Source organism: Pteropus alecto, unplaced genomic scaffold (genome assembly GCF_000325575.1).
Source record: "Pteropus alecto unplaced genomic scaffold, ASM32557v1 scaffold24, whole genome shotgun sequence".
NCBI classification, from domain to species: Eukaryota; Metazoa; Chordata; class Mammalia; order Chiroptera; family Pteropodidae; genus Pteropus; species Pteropus alecto.
The window spans coordinates 3,288,861-3,314,459 of NW_006439192.1; the positions used below are offsets into that span (position 1 = coordinate 3,288,861).

The window sequence follows — 25,599 nt, forward strand, 5'->3', positions numbered from 1 at the left end:
ATTTCTTTGGGTTAATTCTGATTTCATTTATAACTTCCTCAGATGAATTCTAAATTGACTACTCATCAACTCTTTTTATTTTCCAGTTTAATTTTTTTTCCCCTAAATACTGTTTACCTGCCTTCCACATCTTTGGATATGTAGAACTTTCTCCAGTTTACCATTAGCAAACATTTTCTAGTTTATATTACATTTCTTCTCTGGCTAATAAATTATTTCATTATATCTTTAATGTCAGTATATTAGTATATTAGTATACTGACATTATATCTTTAATGTCAGTATATTCATTATATCTTTAATGTCAGTATACAGTCATGAATCCAAGCTACTATTTCCTTCTAATGGTTTTTATTGTTTTCACTTTTATATTTAGCTCTAGGATTCATCCAGAATTGATGTTTGTGTATTTTGTGAGCATAAGAGTCAAGATTTAATAATTTTTATATTAGCATTCAATGGATCCAGCACATGCTATTGAAAAAAAAGACCAACAAACCTTTTTCTCACTGTACTGTAATGTAATCTTTGTCATAAATCAAATGACTGTTGATGAGGGGATCTTTCTGTACTCTTGTTTTCTCTTTTGTTAGATTATATGTTTATTCTTGAGCCCTCTTTACCTACACAAACACCACACAGTATTAATTACTATAATTCTATATAGGTCTTGATACCTGGTCTTGTTCTATAGTTCTAAAATGCCCTTGCTTTACTTCAATCTTTGATTTCCTATATATATTTTGAAATCATTTTATTATTTTTTCTTTTATCTCTTTTATATTCCTTTTTTTCTTTGTGTTCATTTTAATAAATCTATTATTTTATATTATATCATTTTCCCTAATTTAATTCTTTGTTATACAATCTTTTACTCTTCTTTAGTACTTTCTCTAGATCAACATATTATTTTCTGAGTTAAAGAATCTAATATACATTATTATTTTTGCCAAATATATCGTTGGTTAATACTTTTAATTCCACTTACTTTTGTCTACCTTTTCATTATTTTTTTATATATCATAATCCTGAATACTTTTGAACCCCAGTGAGATATTACTATTATTTTTAGTGAAATCAATATTCTTTTATATTTAAGCAGAAATTTACCCATTCTGGTGCTCTTTATTTCTTCTTACATTTCTGTTTCTATCTGTAGTTAATTTTCATGTCTCAGGATTTCTCTGTATTTCTGTTACAGGTCTGCTTGTTTTTAATTATATTTGTTGATGTTCATTGTTAAATCTTTACTTAACCCTATTCTTAAAACTTTTTGCTGAAATAAAATCTAGGATGACTTTTTAAAAATGACTTTAGCTCTTTTTAATCAACATTTCATTGCCTTTTTTCTTTCTTCGTTTCTTTTGACAAAGTAGTTGTTGGTATTATTACTGGTTTTTTTTTTTTTTTGAAGGTAACTTGTTTTCTTTTTCCTCTTGATAATTCGAAGGTTTTATTTTAGTTTTCACCACTCTTTTAAAAAATATTTAGGTATGATTTTTCTTTCTTTTATCATGCTTAAATTACATAGAGCATATTGATTCTGTATCATCATTTTAAAAATAGCTCTTATTTTCAGAGATTTTAAGTTTACTCCTTGGCCACTATGAGTGAGTTCAAAATTTGGCAAATTATTTTATAGGGAAGCAAGTTATATAGTTGATGCACTTCAAAACGTTCAATATTTTCATTCCAGGCCTGTGTAACCACCAAAGTTCTGCTTGTTTCTAGCCTCCTCAATAATGACTGTCTCCCTGGGACAAACATTAGGATTTGGATTCTTTCTCTGCCAGAAAAAAACAGTGCTTGCATATCACCAGCTAAATTTCTTTATAGGCATTTCAGCTCAAAATTGTTGTATTTCCTGGATCCTCACCCCACTGTGGGTCATTTTCTTTTTTGTTATGACAAGAAGACAAAATTTTTTGTTCTGTTTGTCAGTGTCTTGGCTCTTGGACCAGGTGCTTTAACAAATCCAGACTGTCATAGCAGTCAGAATCTTTATATAATATTTGATTAGGAAAATGAAAATGAGATACCTATACCTACTTTTCTCTTTGTAGAGACTTTTTAGCATATTCTTCTCATATTTACAAATAATATATTTTAATATGAGATCTTCATCTTGTCTGTTGAATTCATGTCATATTAGTTCAGGATTTATTGACCATTTATTTTCCAGATATTCTTCTAAGGACTTGAAATGTATTAGTTTCTATTGTTATCAGATGAATCTAATAGTGATATAATAAGTAGATTAGGAAGAGTCTTAGAAGGTGATAAATGCTTAAGCAAAAACATAGAGCAAAGTAAAAATTATCTTTTGGAAATCCTATGCTTGATGATTTTTTTACAAACATGTCGAGATTTAGCCTCACTGGGAAGTTGATATATAAGCAAAAAAGACTTGAAGTACATGAGACAATGAGACATGTTGAAGAACATCCCAGGAAGGGGCAACAACTTCTGCAATTATCAGTGTATAAGCTTTACAGTTATGTTAAATTTATTTCTTGATATTTTATTATTTTGATGCTATTATAAAAAGTATTTTTTTAAGTTCATTAAATGCATTCACCTTATCTTGCAAACATCACCATCATCCATCTCCAAAACAGTTTTCAATTTCCCAAACTGAAACCTTACCCCATTAGATAATAACTCACCCCTCCCCATCCCCTGGTAAACACCAGTCTTTCTGTCTCTGTGAAAGTGTTTATTCTAGTTATCTCATATAAGTGGAAACATAAAGTATCTGTCTTTTTGTGACTGCCTATTTCATTTAGCATAATTTAATTACATCCATATGTCAAAATTTCCTTCCTTGTAGGGTTGGATAATATTTTATTGTATGTATATATACCATATTTTGCTTATCCATTTATCTGTTGATGAACACTTGGGTTACCCTGAGACAAAAATTTGCCTGTTGTATTTAAAAAATAGCTAAGAGGACAGTGTGACAGTAAAGTGAATGAAGGGAGGACTAGAGACTAGGTTTTTTAGTAAAATTAGAACAAAATCAGAAAATCTCTTTATTTTTCCCTCTCTCCTTCTGCCTACCTACCTAATTATAATAAATGTAATAAAATAAATCTTTCCAAAATAAAAGTGAAATTTTTCAATAAATAGTTTTATCTTTATTTTACAGAGCTTTTTTACCCCATAATTTTAGAGTTTATGGTTATAAAAGCACAGGAAGTATGAAACCTTTTGAACATCAGTTTCAGGTATGATTTTTATTGTCTGTTTTGCCATTGTTATGTGAGTTTCTGTGACCACCTTACTTAGGATCCACATGTTGCTGGAGTACAAAGAATTAAAGTTTTGTTTTGGCATAAATTTAGCTATTTCTTTTTCATGGTGTGTCTTGAGTGAGCCTTTATACACAGATGATTATCCAAACCAAAAATGATAATAATGTTTAAGCTATTATTTTATAATGATGTACTTGTATGTGCTTATATACCTGTGGCAAAAGGATCGAATAGATCGTGAGGTACTTAAAGTGAAAAAACATGACTTGGACTAAGAAAGTTAAATCTGGGAGGAAGACTCCAAAGATTTGTCTGAAGTATTTTCAGGGACCAAGTAAATATAAATGGAATTTCATGCACATTTAAGAATATATTAAATGTTCATATATTTGGAATACTTGGAGCTTCATTTTATAATGTCTGTAATTTGTTGGAAAAATAATAAAATGTGCATACAATTGCTTGGATTACCTGTGCCTAAAATGCTGGTTTGGTTTTTTTTTAACCTTTGCCTCTGCCTCACCAAAAAAAAACTGCTGGGTTTTTCCCATTTACATTACTGATTTGTATGCAGTGAATCTACTAGTACTTTGAAATTAAAGCATTTTTATAGAGACTAAGCTTTCAACAGTAGAAATAATAGATATGTTGAATAATTGCTTTAAATTTTGCTGAACAGACTGGGTAAATATATGTGAGTCATCTATGGAGCAGTCTGTACAGATAGATAATACATAGTCAAACCGTGTTATGACATATACATATATATGTATGTATATATATATGCACACAAATATAATGTATATGTATGTGCATATGACATGTGTGTGTGTGAATGTGTATATTTGTGTCTGTATGTGTGACAGAGAGAGAGAGCGAGAGAGAGTTAGAATTAGAGAGACAAAGAGATACATAAGGCCTGAATTTTATATAATTCTGCTACACCTAATACTTAACTCTGCTTCCTATCTCCCAGGAGGTAACCATGGAAGATAAATGTATAATTAAAAAGACAACGCAAAGAATGTTTTACTAATAACTTGTATGTAGTAAGTTGTTGAACATTAGCCTCAAATGTAATGAATACAGTCATGTACCACATAATGACATTCCTATTAATGACAGACTGCATATACAATGGTGGTCCCAAAAGGTTATAATGGAGCTGAAAAATTCTTAATGCCTAGTGATACTATAGCCATCATATTGTTTGTTGTGTGCAATGCATTACTCATGTATTTGTGATGACGCTGTTATAAGCAAACCTGCACTGCCAGTTGTATAAAAATATAGCACATACTATTACTACAGTACATAATTCTTGATAATAAACCACTATGTCACTGGTTTATGTATTAACTATGCTATACTGTTATCATTATTTTAGAGTGTACTCTTTTTACTTATTAAAAAAAGTTTACTATAAAACAATACATTGTGTTACTCCAGCAACAGCCTTGTACATCTTGCTGAGCTTGGATTTGGGAAAAGAGGGAGTAGTCTTGGCTCAAATACCACAAGCTCTCATTTTTCTTACTGAATTTTCATACGTTTTCTTGAATAGCTGTTCATTCATTTTCTCTTAGGACCATTTGTTCCTTTGACTATTTCCAGAAGATTTAAATGGTTGTTTATTTATAATTTTTATTTATTTTGCTAGGGAGTAGATTTGTGGAGCTCTTTATGCTGTTATACCAGAGGTTAATTCTCCGCACCTTCAGTTTTAAAAAATAAGTTTTCTTAATATATAATACATAATTTTTCTCTCCCAACATTTTATCCTGTTCCATTGTATCCTGGCTCTCTATATCTCTATATCTCTATCCCTCTCTGTGTCTTTCTATATCTATGTCTATATCTATATCTATATATCTATATTATCTATATTTAGATATATATCTATAATGAGAAGTATCATTTTTTTGTATTATTATTCCTCTGAATGTTACGTGCTACTTTAGTTTATTTCAAAATTTTCCCTTCATTTTTGGTTTCTATCAGTTTATTATGATGTGCTGAGGTCCTTATATCTTGTGGAAATTAACAAAAACCAAACAAATGAAAATAAGCAAAGGCTATTAATTCAGAGCTTGCCATAGCAAGGGAGTCAGCTACCATCACTTGCGTTTCAGCAGATACACTAAGACAAGCAGAGGAGTGAGAAAGCTCTACATAATAGGAAAAAGAGAAAACTTCAGGTATGCCCTGGTTGGCAGTCGGTAGCATTGAAAAACTGTAGATGAGCTAACTAGAAGAGAAGCATCTATGTGATTGTTTAGCAGTGAGTATTTGGCTTTCTCCGGTTGATCGTAAGTTGGAAGCTGAGACAAAATTTAGGTAAACTAAATTTTTTAAAACAAGTCTTGGTCATTTGAGCTGATTATTACAGAAGTTATTGTTTAGCTTCTTGCATTGTTACTGGAGATAGCAATATGACTTCCTACAATGTCTGACTTGTAGCAGGTTTGTTTCCTGGGCTAGTAATTGTCGATAAAAGGGTCGATTACCTGGGCAGGTTGCTGCAGGTTGTGGGTCAGAGTTCTATTTTTATAAATGATCTAGCCATTGTCTAATTGCATACTTAGTGTCTCAATACATTTAGGGAAATTTTGGTCATTATTTTTTTCACATGTTTTTATATCTGTTTTTTCTTTCTGTTTCTCTGGGACTCCCATTAAACATATGTTAGATAACATTGCCCCATAGGTTACTGCAGCTATGTTTCCTTTTTAAAGGTTCTTTTCTCTCAGATTTCGTGATTTCTATAAGTTTATATTCTAATTTTTTTACTTTTTTTTTTGCAATATCTAAAATGCAGTATATCCAATCTAGTGTATTATATTTTAAATTTATTTTTGTTGTAGAATTTAGAGTTGGCATTTTTGTAACCTTTATATCTCTGCTGAATTTCCTAACTGCTCCCCTATTATGTCTACATTTTCCTTTTGTTCTTGATCACATTTTTAATATCTGTTTTTTACTAATTCCAAATCTTTTGTTATTTTTGGGATCAGTTCTCTTTCTGATTTTTCTCTTGACTATGGGCCACATTTTCCTTTTATCACATATCTAATATTTTAAAATCATACTGGCCCTATACAATGATCATTGTAGAGCTTGTGACTCTTTTCTCTAAAGAGTTTACATTCTTATTTCAGTAGGTAATTAATTTTGCTGGAACCAGTTTCCAAACTCTACTCTCCTGTGTTTGGAAATAGCCAAAATATCTTCTTAGTTCTTCCAGATTTTTTGGTCTTAGTTTCTACTAAGCTACTTGAGATCTCTTTCACATATTCTCAGTCCAGATATAAATAAAGAACTTACACCTGAGTTAACAGCACACATTTGGGAGCCTCACTCTGTGCCTTTTTCCTTTTCTGGTTATCGCAGCTCAGTTTCTAGGGATTTGCAACCATGATCAGTAAGATTGTTTTTTTAATTGGAACTTTAGCTATCTCTATCTCATGCTGCCTTACTTTGGGGAGTGCCCTTTGATGAAAACCAATATAAATGCAAATCTCAGTAAATATCATGCTTTTCTTCTAAGTGTTGATTCTCTTCTCTTGCTTTGTCCTGCCTACTTTTGTGGAGTTTTGAAATTATTTTTCCAGAGTTCATATTTGCAATTTATGAGAAGATTAATCCAATGCAAACTACTCTGCTATTACACTTAAATAATTTTTTTAAATAATTCTGTTTAGGATTTATTTTGTTTTTTGTTTGTTTGTTTGTTTGTTTGTTATGTCTACCTTGTAAAATTAAGTCAAAAGCGTTTGAAAAAATAAATTTTTGATGATTTTACCTTGATTCTAATGACCAAGAATGTCATATTTATAACCGGGGAAAAATATGAAAGTATTCAAATTATTTTTGAATGTGTGGGAAAATTTTTTGAGAATTGAGCCAAATGTTCATCTAATAATCCTATAAATCTATTTTGGAAACAATGAGAATTTGACATATATGCACTAATAAACATCTGTTTTAAATATTTGAAAATAGTACCTTTAACATGAGTTACTCTAATAGAGATATATGTATTTTCTTTTTTATTTTTCAGAATTCTTGCTACTACCAAGGGTATATTGAAGGTTATCCAAATTCTATGGCTATCCTTAGCACATGCACTGGACTCAGGTTGTGATTTTGTAACTTCAAAATGGATTAATTTTTTAGAATATTTTTATGGGAAACTGTCTTTGGTAATGTAGTATTGAAATTCTTGTAATGTCTTCTACTCTATTCTGAATTAAGTTTTTTTGTATATATTTGAAGACCATGAAACATTAGCAGGTAGGCAAATACCAATAGTATTACTATTCTGTGGTACTCAGTAAGATTGTGGATACTTAGGAGCTTTTTCCTAAATTTACCATCTAAGATTAAGACTGAAAATTATCTGCATACTATTTAAAAAACTGAATAATTAGCATTTTATCAACTTCAAAAATATATTATTTTATTTACTTACTTATTTTTTGAAATTTGTAGGGGCATACTACAGTTTGAAAATGTAAGTTATGGAATTGAGCCTTTGGAGCCTTCCATTGGTTTTGAACATGTGATTTATCAAGTAAAACTTAAGAATACAGGTTCTTCTTTATTTGCTGAGGAGGATATTGAGCCAATGGAAATGCCCTATAAAATACAAACTATAGAGGTAAGCAATTAATTGAGTAAACTATATGGTTATTACTATTTAAGAATATAAACAATTATTTTTTCTGATAAATTATTTACATTAATATATATGGTAAATGATAGATGATAGATAGATAGATAGATAGATAGATAGATAGATAGATAGATAGATAGATAATAGGTGGATAGATGATAGAGAGATGTGATAGAAACTATATAGCTTATATTGAAAGCCTTAAAACTAGTCATTCAAATCTCCAGAACTCCAAGCTGGCATTTTTTACTATTAGTGGCATTTTTTTTTTCCCTGTGACCTAGACCCTTATTGTCTACAGGTGTACTCCTTTCTCTATAGCCATTATATCAAAATTTTGATATACTAAATACAAATGCCATTCACATAAAAATTCAAGATATATATCTAGGGTTTTGAAATGAATCACTAGTGTCTTTTAAGGCAAATGCTTCAGGGACAGCCATTTTAGTTTCCTCAGAATGCTGGGTTGATCTCTTTGTACAGGGAAGGAGAAGCTGCTTAAGAGTTTAATGATCCCAGATTCATCAGAGACTTTCGATATTGTGTCCATTCCAATTTTCAGGATCTCATTTCTTCTTGGTTAATGCCTTTGCTTTAACAGTAGAAGCCTTGTGATGTTGGAAGTTCAATTTGTGTTTTAATTTATCCACTTACAGAATGAGATTCTGGGTTTGGTTTCTAACCATCTTGAATCTGCATCTACAGTAGTAAAGAGTCTTTTTCAGGGAAGATATTACTTCAGAGAAACAGAACCAACAGGATAGATGTATACATATGTGTGTGTGCAGTAACGTATATCTGGGCATGTGGCTTAGTCAAATTGACAGATTAAAATTAACCATCACACCAGGACTACAAAATTTATTTCTATGATTCTATAAATTTTATTGTTTAATTTCTTACATTTTAATATATGATTCAATTTATGTTAATTTTTGCATAGTATGAAGCAAGATTCTAAATTTCTTCATTTTTCATAATAATATCTAGTTTTCCCAACACCATTTGGTAAAGAGAATATTTTTTGTTCCACTGAATTTTCATGGTCCTTTGTTTTTAAGATCAATTGACCATAAAAGTTAGAAACTTTTTTTGCAATTGCAATTACATTCCATTGGTCTTTATGCTTATTCTTATGCCAGAACCACACTATTTTTACTACTATACCTTTGATGTAAGTTTTGGAATTAATAAGTGTGCTTTCTTTCTTTCTTTCTTTCTTTCTTTCTTTTTTCTTTTTTTCTTTTTTTCTTTTTTTTTTTTTTTTGATATTGTTCTGGCTATTCCTGTTACTATGAATTTCCAAATGAATTTTAAAATTCATTTATTTCAATTTCCTTAAAAAGTCACCTGAAATTGTGTTGATTCTGTAATTCATCTGGAGAATATTGCCATTTAACAATATTAACTCTTCCAATCCATGAACATTAAATAGCTTTTGATTTTTAGGTTTTTAAAAATATTTTGCTGCATTACTTTACATAGTTTAGTCTTTAAGTCATCAAGAAAACTTCTTTTATTAAAATTATTTCTTACATTTTATTTTTTAAATGCTACTGAACATTTACTTTTTATTTCAGATTTGCATTTCTTATTATTAGTGTTTATAAATTATTGATTTTTGTATTCTGCAAACTTGTTGAAATTGTTTATTAGCTTTTTACTGGACTCTGATTTTCCACGTACAAGGTCATGTCATCTTGAATAAAGACAGTTTATGTTCTTTCTTTTCAATTAAGATAACTTCCTTTTATATTTTCTAATTGCCCTGGTGACCATCCCTAGTATAATGTCAAATAGGTAAGAACAGATATCCTTGTCTTGCCTCAGTTTTAAGAGGAAAGGATTCAGTCCATCACCATTAGGTGAAATAAAATTAAAACTCCCTGGAATTTTTGATTTATTTTATTCTTCAATAAAACTGTCCTGCTTCTCATTTTTTTCACTTTATCTGATCTTTCCTTATAAACTTACATTGTAGATACTGATATTGCTTATGTTATGCCTCAGGTTTTTGTTTGCCTTCTATATTTTTCCATGTCTATATCTACTGTGATTTATAGATCTCTCAATCTCATTCTAAACTTTTTCCTGAATTACTGATATTACATTGGACATAATGGTTGCTGAAATTAAATGAAATACACAAACACATTATCTATCTACCTACTTATTTGTCTTCATCATCCTGTCCATTCTCACTCTCTAAATATTCTTACTGATTACCTTTGACATATTTTAAATTTAATTCTATCTATATTGCAATTACATCATTCAGTAGTGTTCTCTAATCTTCTTGCCTAGATCCAATTCTTTAGTATTTACTTGACCAAAACAAACTTTACTGCAATTAAAGTCATCTTTACATAATACATCTCTAAGCAATTTGTCTCCTTATATGGCCCTATTCACTTACTACAAAAAATAGCTTTTGAGGTCTTTTGAAATTTAATACCTGCTCACATTTCAACACACACATTTTCTTGCATTCTTTTATACACTTTTGTCTTAAATTTTTTATTTGGCTAGAATAGACCATGTATCTTTTCTTCATAAAAGTTTATTGTTCATTAAATAAATAAACACATTTTTGTTAACTGAATATTACCAATTCAAATCTCAAAGATAAAAATGAATAAGGATTACTAACTAATAATTAGGTTAAAACAAAAGAAATGGTTTTGAATCCCCCAATCCATTAATATATTATTTCTCCCAATTAATTTAAGAGTTTATATTTATCCTCCAGTAGTGTTATTTCCTCGTTTAAGGACTTTAATAAAAGGATGGAATCTTATAATCAAACTACCATAAAACATTTGGTGCTTAATTTTAAATGGAAAAGATAGGAGACCGGTTAAATCATAAGGTTATTTTATCTGCAAAACCCTGAAATCTCTGAGAATTTTTAAGTGGGGAAAAATGAGTGATTAATCAGCTCTAAATTTGTCTTACTGACTTTTCTCAACTTTTCTTTTTCCTTTAAATTACTATAACCATCACTTTTCTGATCTCTACTAAATCCCAGATTTTTTGTTCTCTCTTTGATGCTCCTTTTAAGATGTTAAAGGAAATGGTTTAACTAAAATTGGATAGTTTTAAACTTAAATGTAAAAAAGAAAAATGCAAACATTAAAATAAACATAACAAAAATTTCCTCAGTTTCTAAAATTTTATCATCCTTTTCTGTTTCTAGATATTTGTCCAGTGTTTATAGATGGTATACTATTTTAATAACGAGGTATTTTGAGTTATCTATACTATAGTCTTTAATTGTTTGCAAAGCCCATCTTACAAGTTTTCCCTAGTGCATTCCTCTTAGGTTACCTTCATGTAAAAATAATCATGAAAATAAGTAACATTTTATGATAGTAGATACAACAATTATTACTTTATCCCAATTTTTTGGCAAAGTCTAAGCCACATAAATGATGAACCGAAGTGCAAATCCTCACATTTGTGCACAATTTAACCACTATGATCTAAGTGGATGATGTCATGCTCAGACTACATTTTGAGATATCTATGGTCCACTTTAAGAAAGTTAGTCATTTTGATTCTCTGTTGCTTACATTTTTTTGAGGTGAGTTATACAAGGATTAACTTTATCCTTCAGATTAAATATCATTCTCCCTCCAGAAAAAAGAAAAAAAAAAACATAGAAATGGGTCTTTACTCTTTCAGTGTCATGGATAAAGCCATACCACATAGTAGTGTATAAAAGCATCAGTAAGCTAATAGAAATTCATACCTTTTGTAATGGGGAGTCATTGAGACAGTTTATTCAGAAAAGAGAAAAATATGAATAGCCCAGTACTGATGAGAATATGGAGAATGGAAGACAAAGTTATTTTCTGAATAAATTAAATAGTTGATCAGGTACAAAATAGATTATAAAGGTAATATTCTGAAAATGATTCTGCGATTCCTAGTTTTGCTTATAATCTGGTTCTATTTTTATATATAAAATGGGATTTTTCAACATCGAATTCATGAAGTAGTTATAAACACTGAAATATTTAATTCTTTAATTTTTTATGTGGATTTTTTTCAGCCACTTACAGATTTCTCTCAATATATAGAAATGCATGTTATAGTTGAAAAAAATTTGGTAAGTGTATTGTAATTTATTTTTCTAATTACTAATTAGTAATATAAAAGGTTATAAAAATTGTAATAATTTTTTAACACAAGACAATAAATGATAACGTTTGCTTTATCTCTGCTTTAAATCTGTAGTAAATTGAAACTCAAATCTCTATAAATTTATTCTTGTACATAAATATTGTAAATTAAAAGAATTGCTGCCTTTATAATAGTTTTTTAGTAATTTTTATCTATCTCTCCATCCTCCTAAAGTCTGGCAACCACTGATTTTTTTACTGTCTCCACAGTTTTGCCTTTTTCTGAATGTTATGTAGTTTAAATATACAGTATGCAGCCATTACAGATTGGCTTCTTTACCTTAGTAATATAAATTTAAGTTTCCTCCATGCTTTTTCATGGCTCGATAGCTCATTTCTTTTTAGCACTAAATAATATTCCATTGTATGGATATACCACAGTTTATCCATTCATCTACTGAAAGACACCTTGGTTGTTTCTGCAATGCAATGTTTGTTTACACTAGCATCATCATAAACATGTGTATAATGCATTGCACTATGACATTAGGATGGCTACATCATTAGGCAATTATAATCCTATGAGACAATGGTTATATATGTGGTCTGTCATAACCAAAATGCTCATATTCCATGCCTGACTGTAAATGAAAGCAAAATATTGATGTGTTAGCTAAGAGAAAGGAGCCTGTTTTTTTAAAAAAAAATTGTTTTGCTTTGTTTTTATTGTGGGAGAATACCTATTTGCTAACACAAATAGCCAAGTACTATTGAGAATTGATGATGTGGGCTGGAATTCTTAGAGTCACATCTTTGAGTAGGTGATATTATTGTATACAACTGGAATTCCAATATTAGACTAGACCACCATTTCATCCATACTGACATCAAGAAAAGCTGAGTATGTGATTACATGTCCAGGTTTAGTGTTTGATAAAGTGAAATGAGTTTGTGAACTTTCTCTTGTAACTTTTTATATCTCTAAGTTAAAACTGAAAGCACTGTTTTCCTCATACCTGACAATTATCTATTATATATTTCTTTTTAATTTTTATTAGTCGATGAATATAAAATCATATCACATTGGGATTTTAATTTCCATTTTCTTAAATGATAATGAATTTAATCATAATTTAGTGTTTACTGGCCACTGGTATTTGCTTTTCTCTGAATTGACAACTTATGCCTTTTGCTCATTTTCTTAATGGCTGCTTGACTTCCTGTCAACTTGTAAGAAATTTTTGAATGTTAAAAGTATTCATGCTTTGTTCATTATCTGCAATAAAATATCAAAACATTACCTTTAGTAGTTGCCTTTATTTGTGGGCTTTCTTGTATACATAAAACTTTAATTTTATTATATTCAAATATGCCTTCACATTTTTATATAGTTTTTGGGTATGCAGTTTCAATTAAGAGAGTAGCATTTAACTCTTTAATTCATCTTGACTGAATTTTATACATGTCATAGGATAAACTATGGCTTAAGATGGGAATCTACATTTATTTTCTTTTAGATATATATCTGGTTGTGTCAACATCATTTATTAAATATTAAAGTCTCTCATATAATTGGTTTCTCCTTTTTGTGTCCCATTAATCTATTTGTCTATTCATAAACTGATACCATACCAACTTGGTTATAGTGGCTTTATGGTGTAATTTCTAGCAAGAACATCTTTGTTCTTTTTCATACTTCTCTTGCATATTTTCTCTCAGGCTCTTATTCTTCCATATAAACTTTATGGTCATTTTCTCAATCCCCTCACCCAAATGGGGGACTCTAATTAACATGGCATTTAAATTTAATACTAATTAAGGTAATAAACAAGTTTGTGACTTCTTATCCAAGAATAACATATACTTTTGGGTTTAGACTGACTTATGTCTTCTGATAAGATTACTCTAGTTTTCATTATATAAATTTTCAGCCTTTACTCTTTATTCTTAAGTACTTAAGTTTTTTCAGTATTTTAAATAATTTTTTTTATATCAAGTGAGAAAAGCATCATTAATTTTTATAGCTAGCTTCTATATCCAGCCAACTTACCATATACTCTTAATAATAGCAGTAGTTTTACTAGAATCTCATGGGTTTTCTAATATAAAATATATATTAAAGATATAGTTTTATTTCCTCTTTCCAACTGTTTTTAACAGTTATTTTATTTGCTTTTGTTTCTGCATTTATGGAAACTTCCCTGACCATGTTAAATACTGGAGGGAATAGCAGGCAAGCAATATATTTCCTGATTTTAATTGAAATGTTTTTTTCTATTTAGAGTAATGTTTATTACCAATTTTTAGTTGTTGCTATTGTCATTGTGTTTAGTCTTTATTATATTTAAATAGTTTTACTTGGTTTCCATCTTTTCAGTTGTTATTAGAAATTGCTGTTGAATGTTGTCATATGCTTTCACAGCATTTATTATTATGACCATGCAGGTTCTTTCTGTTTGTTGATATAGTGAATAATATTAAATATTTCATTGATGTTGAAACAGTTTACTGGAAACTAATTCTACCTCATCATCGCATGTTATTCTTTTGATATATTGTTAAAAGCTATTGACTAATATTTAGAATTTTTACAGTTATATTCATGAGTACAGTTGATTTATACTTGTATCGAATAGATCAATTACTACAGAAGAAACCTGAAAGATAAAGAACTATCATTGAAAAACTTATCAGGAATTTATGAGCTCACAGCTGCATTTTATCTAACCTTAAAGTAACAGATAATTGCATTGTATTCTAATCTGCTGGGTTTTTTGGTATGAATAATAATCACCTAGGAAACTTGATGAAAAACCAGAGGCCTAGATCCTGCAATTTCAACAAATCTAGGTCTCTTTATTAACTTTCTTTATTCTTTATTAACTTTCCAGGTGAGTCCGACATGTACCAAAACCAAGAATCACTGATCTAAACTATTTAGAAAGCTCCCAATTTATTTTATGAAGACAAAAATCTTTAATTACAAAACCTGATAAAACTAGGACATTTGTATCTTTTTAATACGTAAATCAGATTTAGCAATCTCCTGCTTAAGACTTTTGAATCAGTTTTCTTTTTCCTCTCTTTTTTTTGTTTTTATTGAGGATAATTGACATAGAACATTAGTTTCAGGTGTACAACATAAAGATCCAATATTTATATGTATTGCAACATGATCACCATAAAAATTCTAGTTATCATTTGTCACCATACATAGTTACATAGTTATAGAACCTTTAAGATTACTTAAAACTTGCAAATATGCAATACAACATTGCTAAATATAGTTTGGCATGCTGTTCATTATATCCCCTTGACTTACTTGTTTTGTTACTGGAAGCTTATATCTTTTGATTCCCTTCACCCATTTTATCTACACCCACACCCTACCTCCACCAATATATTCTCTGTATTTATGGGCTTGATTTTTTAAAAATTCACATATAAGTGAGATCAAACATTTTTACTCTTAAATTTTTACTGTTAATCTCTCAAATCATCTTGTTCTTTCATCCTGAAGGATCTACAACTTTACTCTCCTTAATTTCAACACACCTTTAAATAAGTAATCTCCTTGTAATTCCTTTGATTACCTTTATGCCCTATCTGCTGTCCAAAAATTATATACTTGGTCTTCTTTCGTACTTGCACATTGGTGAGTTCTAAACTTGGATTTGAAGCACATACAACTGCTTTGCTATCTCAAATGTTGGCATAGATTACTTAAACTATTGATCACCTTTATTTTTATGTGTTGTAGATTTGTGCTGTTTATGTTTATGTATCATTAATAATGTTGGGTTTTTTAAAAACTGGACAAAGTATGAATAAAATATTTATTAAAACCAAAAAAGAACATATAGAGATCCTGTATATCTTTTAGGTAATTTTTTTTCCAATTTGTAACATCTTAAAATTCTAAAGTACAATATTACATCTAGGATATTGACACTGATGGTCAAGATACAGAATAATTCAATCACAAGAATCCATTGTGTGGGCTTTTCATAACGACAACCACTTTTCCCTGACCGTTGGCTGGCAACCACTAATCTGATCTCCATGTCTGTAGTTTTCCTTTTTAATTTCAAATATGTTATATAAATGGAATCATTTAGTATGTAACATTTTGAATTGTTTTTCACACAGCTATTCTGCAAGTTCCCTCAGCCTTAACTACTTCTTAAACAAACTTTACATTAATTGATCTGTTCTTAGGGCCAATTTCTCTTACTTTCAGAGAAACTGACATAGCCAATCTGAGTATTTTGGGGTTTTCAAAGTGAATTATATTGCTATAATTGTTTTCCATTCAATTTTTAAAATTCCGCTTAAGCATTTACCACTAATCTATTCTTCAGTTTTTAAATTTTGTCATTGCTTTTTTGCTTTTCTTTTATTTATTGTTCTCATGATCCTTTATTTCCTATTGATACTTTTATGATTATGAAGTTTCCATAAGACATGGCTTTGAATGAGTGTATTCAATCTACAATCTTTATTCTTCATATTTAAATCTTATAGTTTGAAGCTATTGAAATTGTTAAATTTCTTTTAACAATTATTAATTATTTAATAATAAAACTATATCTTATTTCTAGTGTATTTTTTTTAAAATTGAGATATAATTGTCATATACAATTATATTAATTTTAGATATACAATACAATGATTTTATTTATTTATTTATTAAGTTTATTGAGGGTAACATTGGTTAATACAATTATATAATTTTCAGGTGTACATTATCATTTGACATCTATGTATTCTAATATGTGTTTACCACCCAAACCAGTTTCCTTCAGCTACCATTATTTGATCCCCTTTACCCACTTCACCCTCCCCCAACCCCCTTATATTTGACCACCTTTACCCTGTCTACCTCTTCCCTCCTTTCCCATCCCCTACCCTCTGGTAATCACTAGTCCATTGTCCGTGTCCATAAGTCTGTGTGTTTGTCCCGTTCATTTGTTGCTTTTAGGTTTATATTCCACATATAACTAATATCATGTGATTTTCAACTTTTTAAATCTGGCTTATTTCATTCAGCATGATTATCTTGAGGTCCATCCAGGTTGTCACAAATGGCAGTATTTCATCTCTTTTTATGGCTGAGTAATATTCCATTGTATATATGTACCACTGCTTCTTTAGCCATCATCTATCATAGGACACTTCGGTTCCTTCCATGTTCTGGCCACTGTGAATAATGCTGCTATAAACATAGGTGTGCAAATATCTTTTTGGATATGAATTTTCAAGTCTTTGGGGTAAATATTCAGTAGAAGGATTGCTGGATCATACGGTAATTCTATTCTTAATTTTTTGAGGAACCTCCATACTATTTTCCATAGTGGCTGTACTAATTTGCAGTCCCACCAGCAGGGTATGAGGGTTACTATTTCTCCGCATCCTCTCCAGCATTTGCTATTACTTCTCCTGTTGATTATAGCTATTCTAACAGGTGTGAGATGGTATCTCATTGTGGTTTTGATTTGCATTTCCCTAATAGCTAGCGATGTTGAGCATCTTTTCATATATTTGTTGACCATTTGTATCTCTTCTAGGGAAAGTGTCTTTTCAGGTCCTCTGCCCATTTTTTGAAATTGAATTGTTTGGGTTTTTGTTGTTATTGTTGAGCGGTATGAGTTCTTTATATACTTTGAATATTAGCCCTTTATTGAAGATGTTGTTTGAAAATATTTTCTCCAGTTCAGTTGGTTGCCTTTTTGTTTTGTTGATAGTTTCTTTGGCTTTGCAGAAGCTTTTTAGTTTGATGTAGTCTCATTCATTTATTTTGCTTTTACTCCTCTGTCCAAGGTCCTCGAGTTTAGTTCCTATATTTTCTTCTATGCATTTGATTGATTCTGATCCTATATTCAGGTCCTTAATCCATTTTGAGTTAATTTGGGTGTGTGGTGATAGACAAAGGTCTAGTTTCATTCTTTTGCAGGTAGCCTTCCAATTTCTCCAGCACCATTTATTGAAGAGGCTTTTCTTTCTCCACTGTATGCTTTTGGCTTTTTTGTCGAAAATTATTTGCCCATATAAATATGGGTTTACTTCTGGACTCTCGATTCTGTTTCACTGGTCCGTGTGTAACAACATAACGATTTTAAATTTGTATATATTGCAAAATGATCAACACAATAAGTCAAATTAACTTCATATAGTTACAATTTTTTTCTTGTGATGAGAATTATAAAAATCTACTGTTTTAGCAAGTTTCAATTATACGATATAGTATTATCTATAGTCACTATTCTGTACATTACATTCCAAGACTTATTTATTTTATAAATGGAAATATACCTTTGACCACCTTTACAAATTTTGCCCACTTCTTACCCCTGTCTCTGTCAACCACCAATCTGTTCTCTATATCTATGCAGAAGCTTGGTTTCTGTTTTGTTTTGTTTTTAGATTCCATATGTAAGTGAGGTCATATAGCACTTGTTTTTTTCTGTCTGACTTATTTCACTTATCTTAATGCCCTCAAAGTCCATCCATGTTGTCATAAATGGCAAGATTTTCTTTTTATGACTGAATAATATTCTATTGTGTGTAGGTAACAAATTTTTTTAAATCCATTCACCCATTGATGAATATTTAGGTTTGTTTCCATATTTTTGTTATTATAAATAATGCTGCAATGAACATGAGAGGTATATGTGTTTTTTCGAGTTAGTGATTTTTTTCTCCTTTAGATAAATACCCAGAAACAGTATTGCTGGATCATGCGATAGTGCTATCTTAAGTATTTTTAAGAACCTCCATACTATTTTCAATAGTGGTTGCCCCAATTTACATTCCCACCAACAGTGCACAAGAGTTCCCATTCCTCCACATCCTCGCCAATACTTGTTATTTCTTGTCTTTTTAATAATAGCCATTCTAACAAGTGTGAGGTGATACCTCGTTGTGGTTTTGATTTGCATTTCCCTGATGATTAGTGATGCTGAACATCTTTTTGTGTACCTCTTGGCAATCTGTATGTTTTCTTCGGAAAAACTGTCTTCTCAGATCTTCTGCTTATTCTTACATCAGATTGGTGTCCGGGTAATGCTGGCCTTTTAAAATGAATTAGGAAGTGTCCCCTTCTCTTCTATATTTGATATGTCAAATGTATATTGATTGCATTGTGTGTTTTAACAGTTTTTTGGTGGTTTTTAGGACTTTCTATATATAGTATCATGCATCTGCAAATAGTAACAGTTATACTTCTTCCATTTCAATTTGGATGCATTTTATTTCTTTTGTGTGTGTGTGTAATTTCTCTGGCTAACTCTTCAATACTATGTTGAATAAAAATGGTGAGAGTGGGCATCCTTATTCCTGATCATAGGGGAAAAGTTTTCAACTTTTCATCATTGATTAAGATGTTGTCTATGGGCCTTTGATATATGGTCTTTATTATGTTGATGTACAGTCCTTCTATACCTACTTTGTGAGAGTTTTTAACATGAAAACATATTGAATTTGTCAAATGGTTTTCATGCATCTATTGAGATGATCATGTGATTTTTGTGTTTAATTTTGTTACTGTAGTGTATCACATTGCCCGATTAGAAATATTGAACCATTTTTACATCCATGGGATAAATCTCACTTGATTATGGTGTATGATCCCTTTAATGTGCTGTTGAATTCAGTTTGCCAACATTTTGTTGAAGATTTTTGCACCTATGTTCATCAAAGATGTTAGCTTTTAATTTTTTGTGTGTGTGATATCTTTGTCTGGTTTTGGTGTCAGGGTAATGCTGGCCTTTTAAAATGAATTAGGAAGTGTCCCCTTCTCTTCTATATTTGGGAGTTTGTAGTGTCTTTTTGTATCTTTTTATATGTTTCATTTCTCATACTGAATATATATTATATTATTTCTATCATATTTTTTAAAGCTAATAATTAGTAATTTAATATTTCAAGTCACTATATTAAAATGTAAGCAAAATAACAATAATTAAATATGAAGCAATATATATTTAGATCTAAAAGGTGTGATTATCTTTTTCAGTATAATCATATGGGTTCTGATACAGCTGTTGTCACTCAAAAAATTTTCCAGTTAATTGGATTGACTAATGCTGTAAGTGTTTGCTTTTTAGTACTTTTGCATTTGCGTGTGCTACTTAAAAATTTTTCCATAGTTTCTTTTATGACATTGCCTAAATATACATCTTGTGTATATATAGAGTAAATTATATAACCATTTTAATTTTTAGTTTTCTGTTTAATAGAGATAATAATAATTGCATATACCTAATTAGGTTATTGTAAGGATTAAATTAAATAAAACACTGGACATGGGGCTAGCTTAAGTACAAACATTTCAAAATGTTAATTATTTCTTGTTTTGTTAGTAGTATGTGTTATTTACTTTATTAGGTCCAATCCATACTTATAGTTCGGTTGTTTAATATTTGTCATCAGTATAGTTTTCACTCTTAATTTCCAAATCTATTTAGACCAAGATATTTGAATATATTTTCTTTATGTGTTTTATTTTAGATTTTTACTTCGTTTAACATTACAATAATTCTATCTTCATTGGAGCTTTGGATGGATGAAAATAAAATTCCAGTAACTGGAGATGCTAATGAATTATTACACAGGTTTCTAAAATGGAAAAGATCTTATCTTGTTTTACGTCCACATGATATGGCATTTTTACTTGTGTAAGCTCATCTTGGCATTACTAAATCATACATAAAGAAAACATATCTATATTTGACCTAATTTCTGACAGCTGACAGGCCTTTAGAGAAAATAACCTTTCGCCATTTTTCTTACAACATTATGTGAATACTATTTTTCACAACAGAGATTTTATAGTTGGATTATTGATATCATTCTATTATTGGTTTATAGTTAAAAATCACTCTTTCAATCTCATTATCATGTGTCCTCTTACCTTACCATGTATAACATATCATTAAACGTCCTTAACTATGCATAAAATGCTAATAATATCTGAAGAAATGTACCTTAATTCTACAAATATAGTAATTTTGTCTTCTTTTTCTGCTTTATTTTCATAAAATAAAAACAAAAATAAAAAGAGAAATGGAAACACTATGGTATATTTAAACATCTCTAACATACCACATTTACATTGTGTTACATTTTAAGTAATATAAGCCTCTTTTAATATTTAATAAGCTCTTCTTCTTTTACCAATGTTCAGAACATATATATAATTATATTATATAAAATCATATATAATTAAAAGTTATAATCTTTTAAACTATTTTCTGCCCCACAAATATGCCATAGATTTGTATGACTATGGCAAGGTAGTTGTAGCTCATTAAGGGGAAATGTCAGTCCATAAAGTAGTGACTCTGCCTGGTTATCAACTGCATTGCCTTATTTTTCTAATTTTAAGAAATTTTATTTATTTTTATTATTTTGATATTTTAAAAACTTTAAACTTTTAATAAACATTACATAAAATAGAATCTTCACTTTTAAAAAATCCATATGTGAATAAACTTCATATTATTTGTTTTTTAAAATCTATTTTACAGTTATTGTTTTCAAAAAAAGCATGTACATTGAGTCACTTCCTATGCCTTGTTACCCTATGTTACCCTAATGTTAGTTGAAAATACCTATGAATTTATTATATAAATATGCAAAACAAAAACTGTATAAGGTAAATTCAACATTAGCTGTGTTTAGTTTTATGAAATTGTATGATTATGATTTTTTTAACTTAAGTTACAGAGAAAAATCAAATTATGTTGGTGCAACCTTTCAAGGGAAGATGTGTGAGAGCCAATATGGAGGAGGTATTGCTCTGGTTGGTATGGTTTAATTTGCTTGGCTAAGATGTATAAATAGAATGTGATTTAGATAATATGTAGTTAAATATTTCCTTATTTTATTATTTCTAAGTATATTAAAATTTACATAAGGAATTTAGAGATTTTTTTCTTTCTGCTGCTGAGAGAAGTGTTTAAAGTATAACAAGTCCTCATTAAACTTAATATACATAAAATTTTTACTGTTTTCTTCTCGAGTTCAAAATATCATTTTTAGGAAGTTAAGGTAGTGATCTCTTTTAGTCTTATAAAATGCTCATGAATTTTCATATGCTCAATATTTAACCATTAATAGATTTTAATTTCAAGCTAACATTTTGAATATTTTCCTAATTATGTAGCCAATGTAATTAGGAACCAGATTAAAATAAAACTTCCAAAACTATTTATCGATTGCCTTAAAATGCTTCATGGACACAGGCGAAGAGTAACAGAATCAAATGCCCTAATGGCATTTTTTATCTTATTAGAAAATCTTGGTGTACTTAAAATTGGTATGTTTTTGCCCCTGTTTCATAGTGCTATGGTTTTTCTGACATATAGATCTCTACTTTTTTATTTTTTATGTGTTTGTATAATGTCTCCTGGAGTTTGAAGGAGGCAATGCATAATACTCTTATTTCAGTGAACAAGTTAAGTGAAGATAAGTAAAGATATAAAAAGATGGTTCGATCAAATGGAGACACATATTTCAACTTTAAATTTTATACATCATAGTTTGGAAAATATGGCTTATATTTACAGTTAAGTTAATACCTTGCTTCAAAAGCTGGATTTAGCTAACTTACCCAATCACCTTCAACCTGAAAAATCATAAGACTCTCACGTGAAGCAGGACCTTCACTGACTAACAAAAGAGAGCAGAACTCATTCTCTCTAAAGGCAAGCTAGCTACCAAGAAGAAGGAAATCCCATCATTTACTGGAAAGTGTGTGGCTCATGGGCAGAGGCCAGTGGTCTCTGTAGTATGAGGAGTGAACAGAGAAGAGCTTCCTAGTATTATTTCTTATTCTCCACATTTCATTGGGATAATCGTTGCCTGACCCTTCGCTGGAAAAATCAGCAGCAGCCAATATTCATAGGAGAAACAATTATAAAGCTACACTGATTGAATGGTTGCCAGATCTTTTCTACAATATCCTGAAAACAAGAAAATCTAAAATAACTATACTAATAATATAATCTCCTATTATTTATATTATTATTTATAATATCCTGTTATTTACATTATTGAAATTTAGCAGAATCCTTCATTTTATTTTCCATAGAATCAAACATTCTATTCCCCCACCCTCACTCACCACATACCCCTTTTCCTTCTCTCTCCCCTCACACTCTCCCCTCTCCCTCTTCCACCTTCTTCCTCTCCTTCTTAACCTTCTTATTCTTCTTTCCCTCTCTCTCCCTTGCTCAGAAAATAGATGGTATATTCAACTGTGATAATTTTGATAAAAGGACCATTTATCAATGTGTATGGAAGATGTAGGGACTTTGCAGTGCCTCAGGGCTAGTAATAAAGATATTTAATTTGTCACCCAGACTTGAAGGAAAGGACAGTGTTATTCTATTAGGATCACTGACGGACAGTAGAGACCTCCACTCAAGGATTCAGACAGTCATAGGTACCCTGGCAATGATGGTAATAAAAACCGTGCTCTCTCTTCACCCTTTCTTCCCCATTAGACCCAATTAAAGTAAAGCAGAGGGCAAAGAAACCTTTCGACATAATCCCTTGGTGTCATCCTTCTGAGCTAGAAAGCAGGGTAGAAAATGATGGAAAGTTGATTCAGAGAAGTGAACAGAAAATACCAAAATGTATTCCTAGAAACCTATCTTGAACTATATTCGCACAAATAAATATTATTAAATATATTTGAAGAGGTAGTGTGATTTGTGGATTTTTCTTAAACTTCATATGTTTTAGTATGGTCAAAATATGCTCTACTAAGCATCTTACATTTATAAAAAGAAAATGATAAAGGCATTTTAGTTTCAAAAATAAAGTTTAAACACTATGGAAAATTAGCATTCTCATTATCAGTCATTATTACCATAATATAAATTAATTCAATATGTTAAATTTATAATTTTTATAAAATGTGTGAAATATTTATATAAAATATCATCTCTAAATAATCAAATTATAAATGAACACAACCTGATAATAATTTGGCACTGTATGTGTGTATGTGTATGTCTTTAAAAGTTTTTATTATTGTGAGTATAAATATGGCTATAATTATTGTTATATATAATTAAGTTATTGGAGAAATTTTTTTCTTGTTCCGATACCACCAAATGAACCATATATTTACATTTTTGTATAATTTCAGATATTAGGGCAACATGGATGGCATTTCTGTCGCTAATAGATTAGAAGCCTCTATTCTATTTTATCATGTAACTATTTTTGATAATTACATTATTCTCCCAGTAAATGAATTATCTCCTGAAATGTGAGTGTGTACATGTATTTTTTGTTTTCCAGCATCCTAGAACCATAAGTCTGGAATCACTTGCAGTTATTATTGCTCAGTTACTGAGCCTTAGTATGGGAATAGCTTATGATGATATTAACAAATGCCAGTGTCCAGGAGCTGTCTGCATAATGAACCCAGAAGCAATGTAAGATGCTGTATTTTACATACCTTATATGAAGATAAGTTTGGTGTATTTAAAGAAAGACTAAGCTGTTAAAATAATTAATAATGGTTGAATATCAACTGTGACCAATGATCCCCAGGTCAAAATGTATAATCCCATGCCTGTGCTGTATATCTATCTCAATATCTCCTAATCTACTTGCTTTGTCATACTTGCTTTGTCATATGCAAACTAATCTCTCATTTATCATTGTCTTTATTTGCATGATTTTACAATTTATGGCCTTATTAGAGAAACCAAATATAGGCTTCTGATCACTATACAAGAATAATTTATTAGTATGGCCTTGTGTGCATGAATCTCCTTTACTCTGCCCTGGTTCGGCCTGAGGTCTTGGCATCTCCTGATTTCATAGATGCTATTATTCAGCTTTTTCTTGTCACTAGAGAAGACCCTTTGCAGTATCCTTATCATGCTTCAAAGATTTAGTGAATTTTTTTGCTATTATCATTATTATTCTTAGAGTGTACTATGAGATTTTATAGAATCAGGACAAAATAGTAGGGGTTTAGGAAAACCATCGTTCAGTCATTGACTGGATCAACCTCTTATCTTTTTCTTTTTTAATTTTTTAAAATTAAAATGCCTCACCTTACTTTTTTTATTTTTATGTTTTGATTAGTTGACATTCAATATTATTTCATATTAATTTCAGGCGTACAGCATAGTAGTTAGACATTTATATAATTTACAAAGTGATCCCCTCGATAAGTCTAGTAGCCACCTGATGCTATACAGTTATTTAGTATTATTGACTATATTTCCTATGCTGCACTTTATATCTCTATGGCTATTTTGTAACTACCAATTCATACTTTTTAACCCCTTAAACTTTTTTACTAAGCATCCCAACCTCATCCTCCCACTGCCTAATCTAGCAACCATCAGTTCGTTCTCTGGATCTATGAGTTTGTTTCTATTTTGTTTGTTTATTTATTTTGTTCTTTAGATTTCACATATAAGTGAAATCTTTCTGTCTTATTTCACTTACCATAATACCATCTAGGTCCATCTATTTGTCTCAAATGGTAAGATATCATTTTTTATTGCTG

At 30.0% G+C, this 25,599-nt stretch overlaps 1 protein-coding gene across 1 annotated transcript in view; it reads left to right on the forward strand.

The window, feature by feature from the left end:
* Positions 1 to 25,599, forward strand: part of ADAM2 (ADAM metallopeptidase domain 2) — a 93,840-nt gene that overhangs the window by 12,274 nt on the left and 55,967 nt on the right. The window contains exons 4-11 of the mRNA XM_006916283.1: positions 3,152 to 3,230; positions 7,318 to 7,394; positions 7,749 to 7,917; positions 11,990 to 12,046; positions 20,074 to 20,145; positions 20,568 to 20,734; positions 21,780 to 21,861; positions 24,372 to 24,508. Of these exons, the coding sequence (XP_006916345.1) occupies positions 3,152 to 3,230; positions 7,318 to 7,394; positions 7,749 to 7,917; positions 11,990 to 12,046; positions 20,074 to 20,145; positions 20,568 to 20,734; positions 21,780 to 21,861; positions 24,372 to 24,508 (840 nt within the window). The remainder of the gene's footprint in view (positions 1 to 3,151; positions 3,231 to 7,317; positions 7,395 to 7,748; positions 7,918 to 11,989; positions 12,047 to 20,073; positions 20,146 to 20,567; positions 20,735 to 21,779; positions 21,862 to 24,371; positions 24,509 to 25,599) is intronic.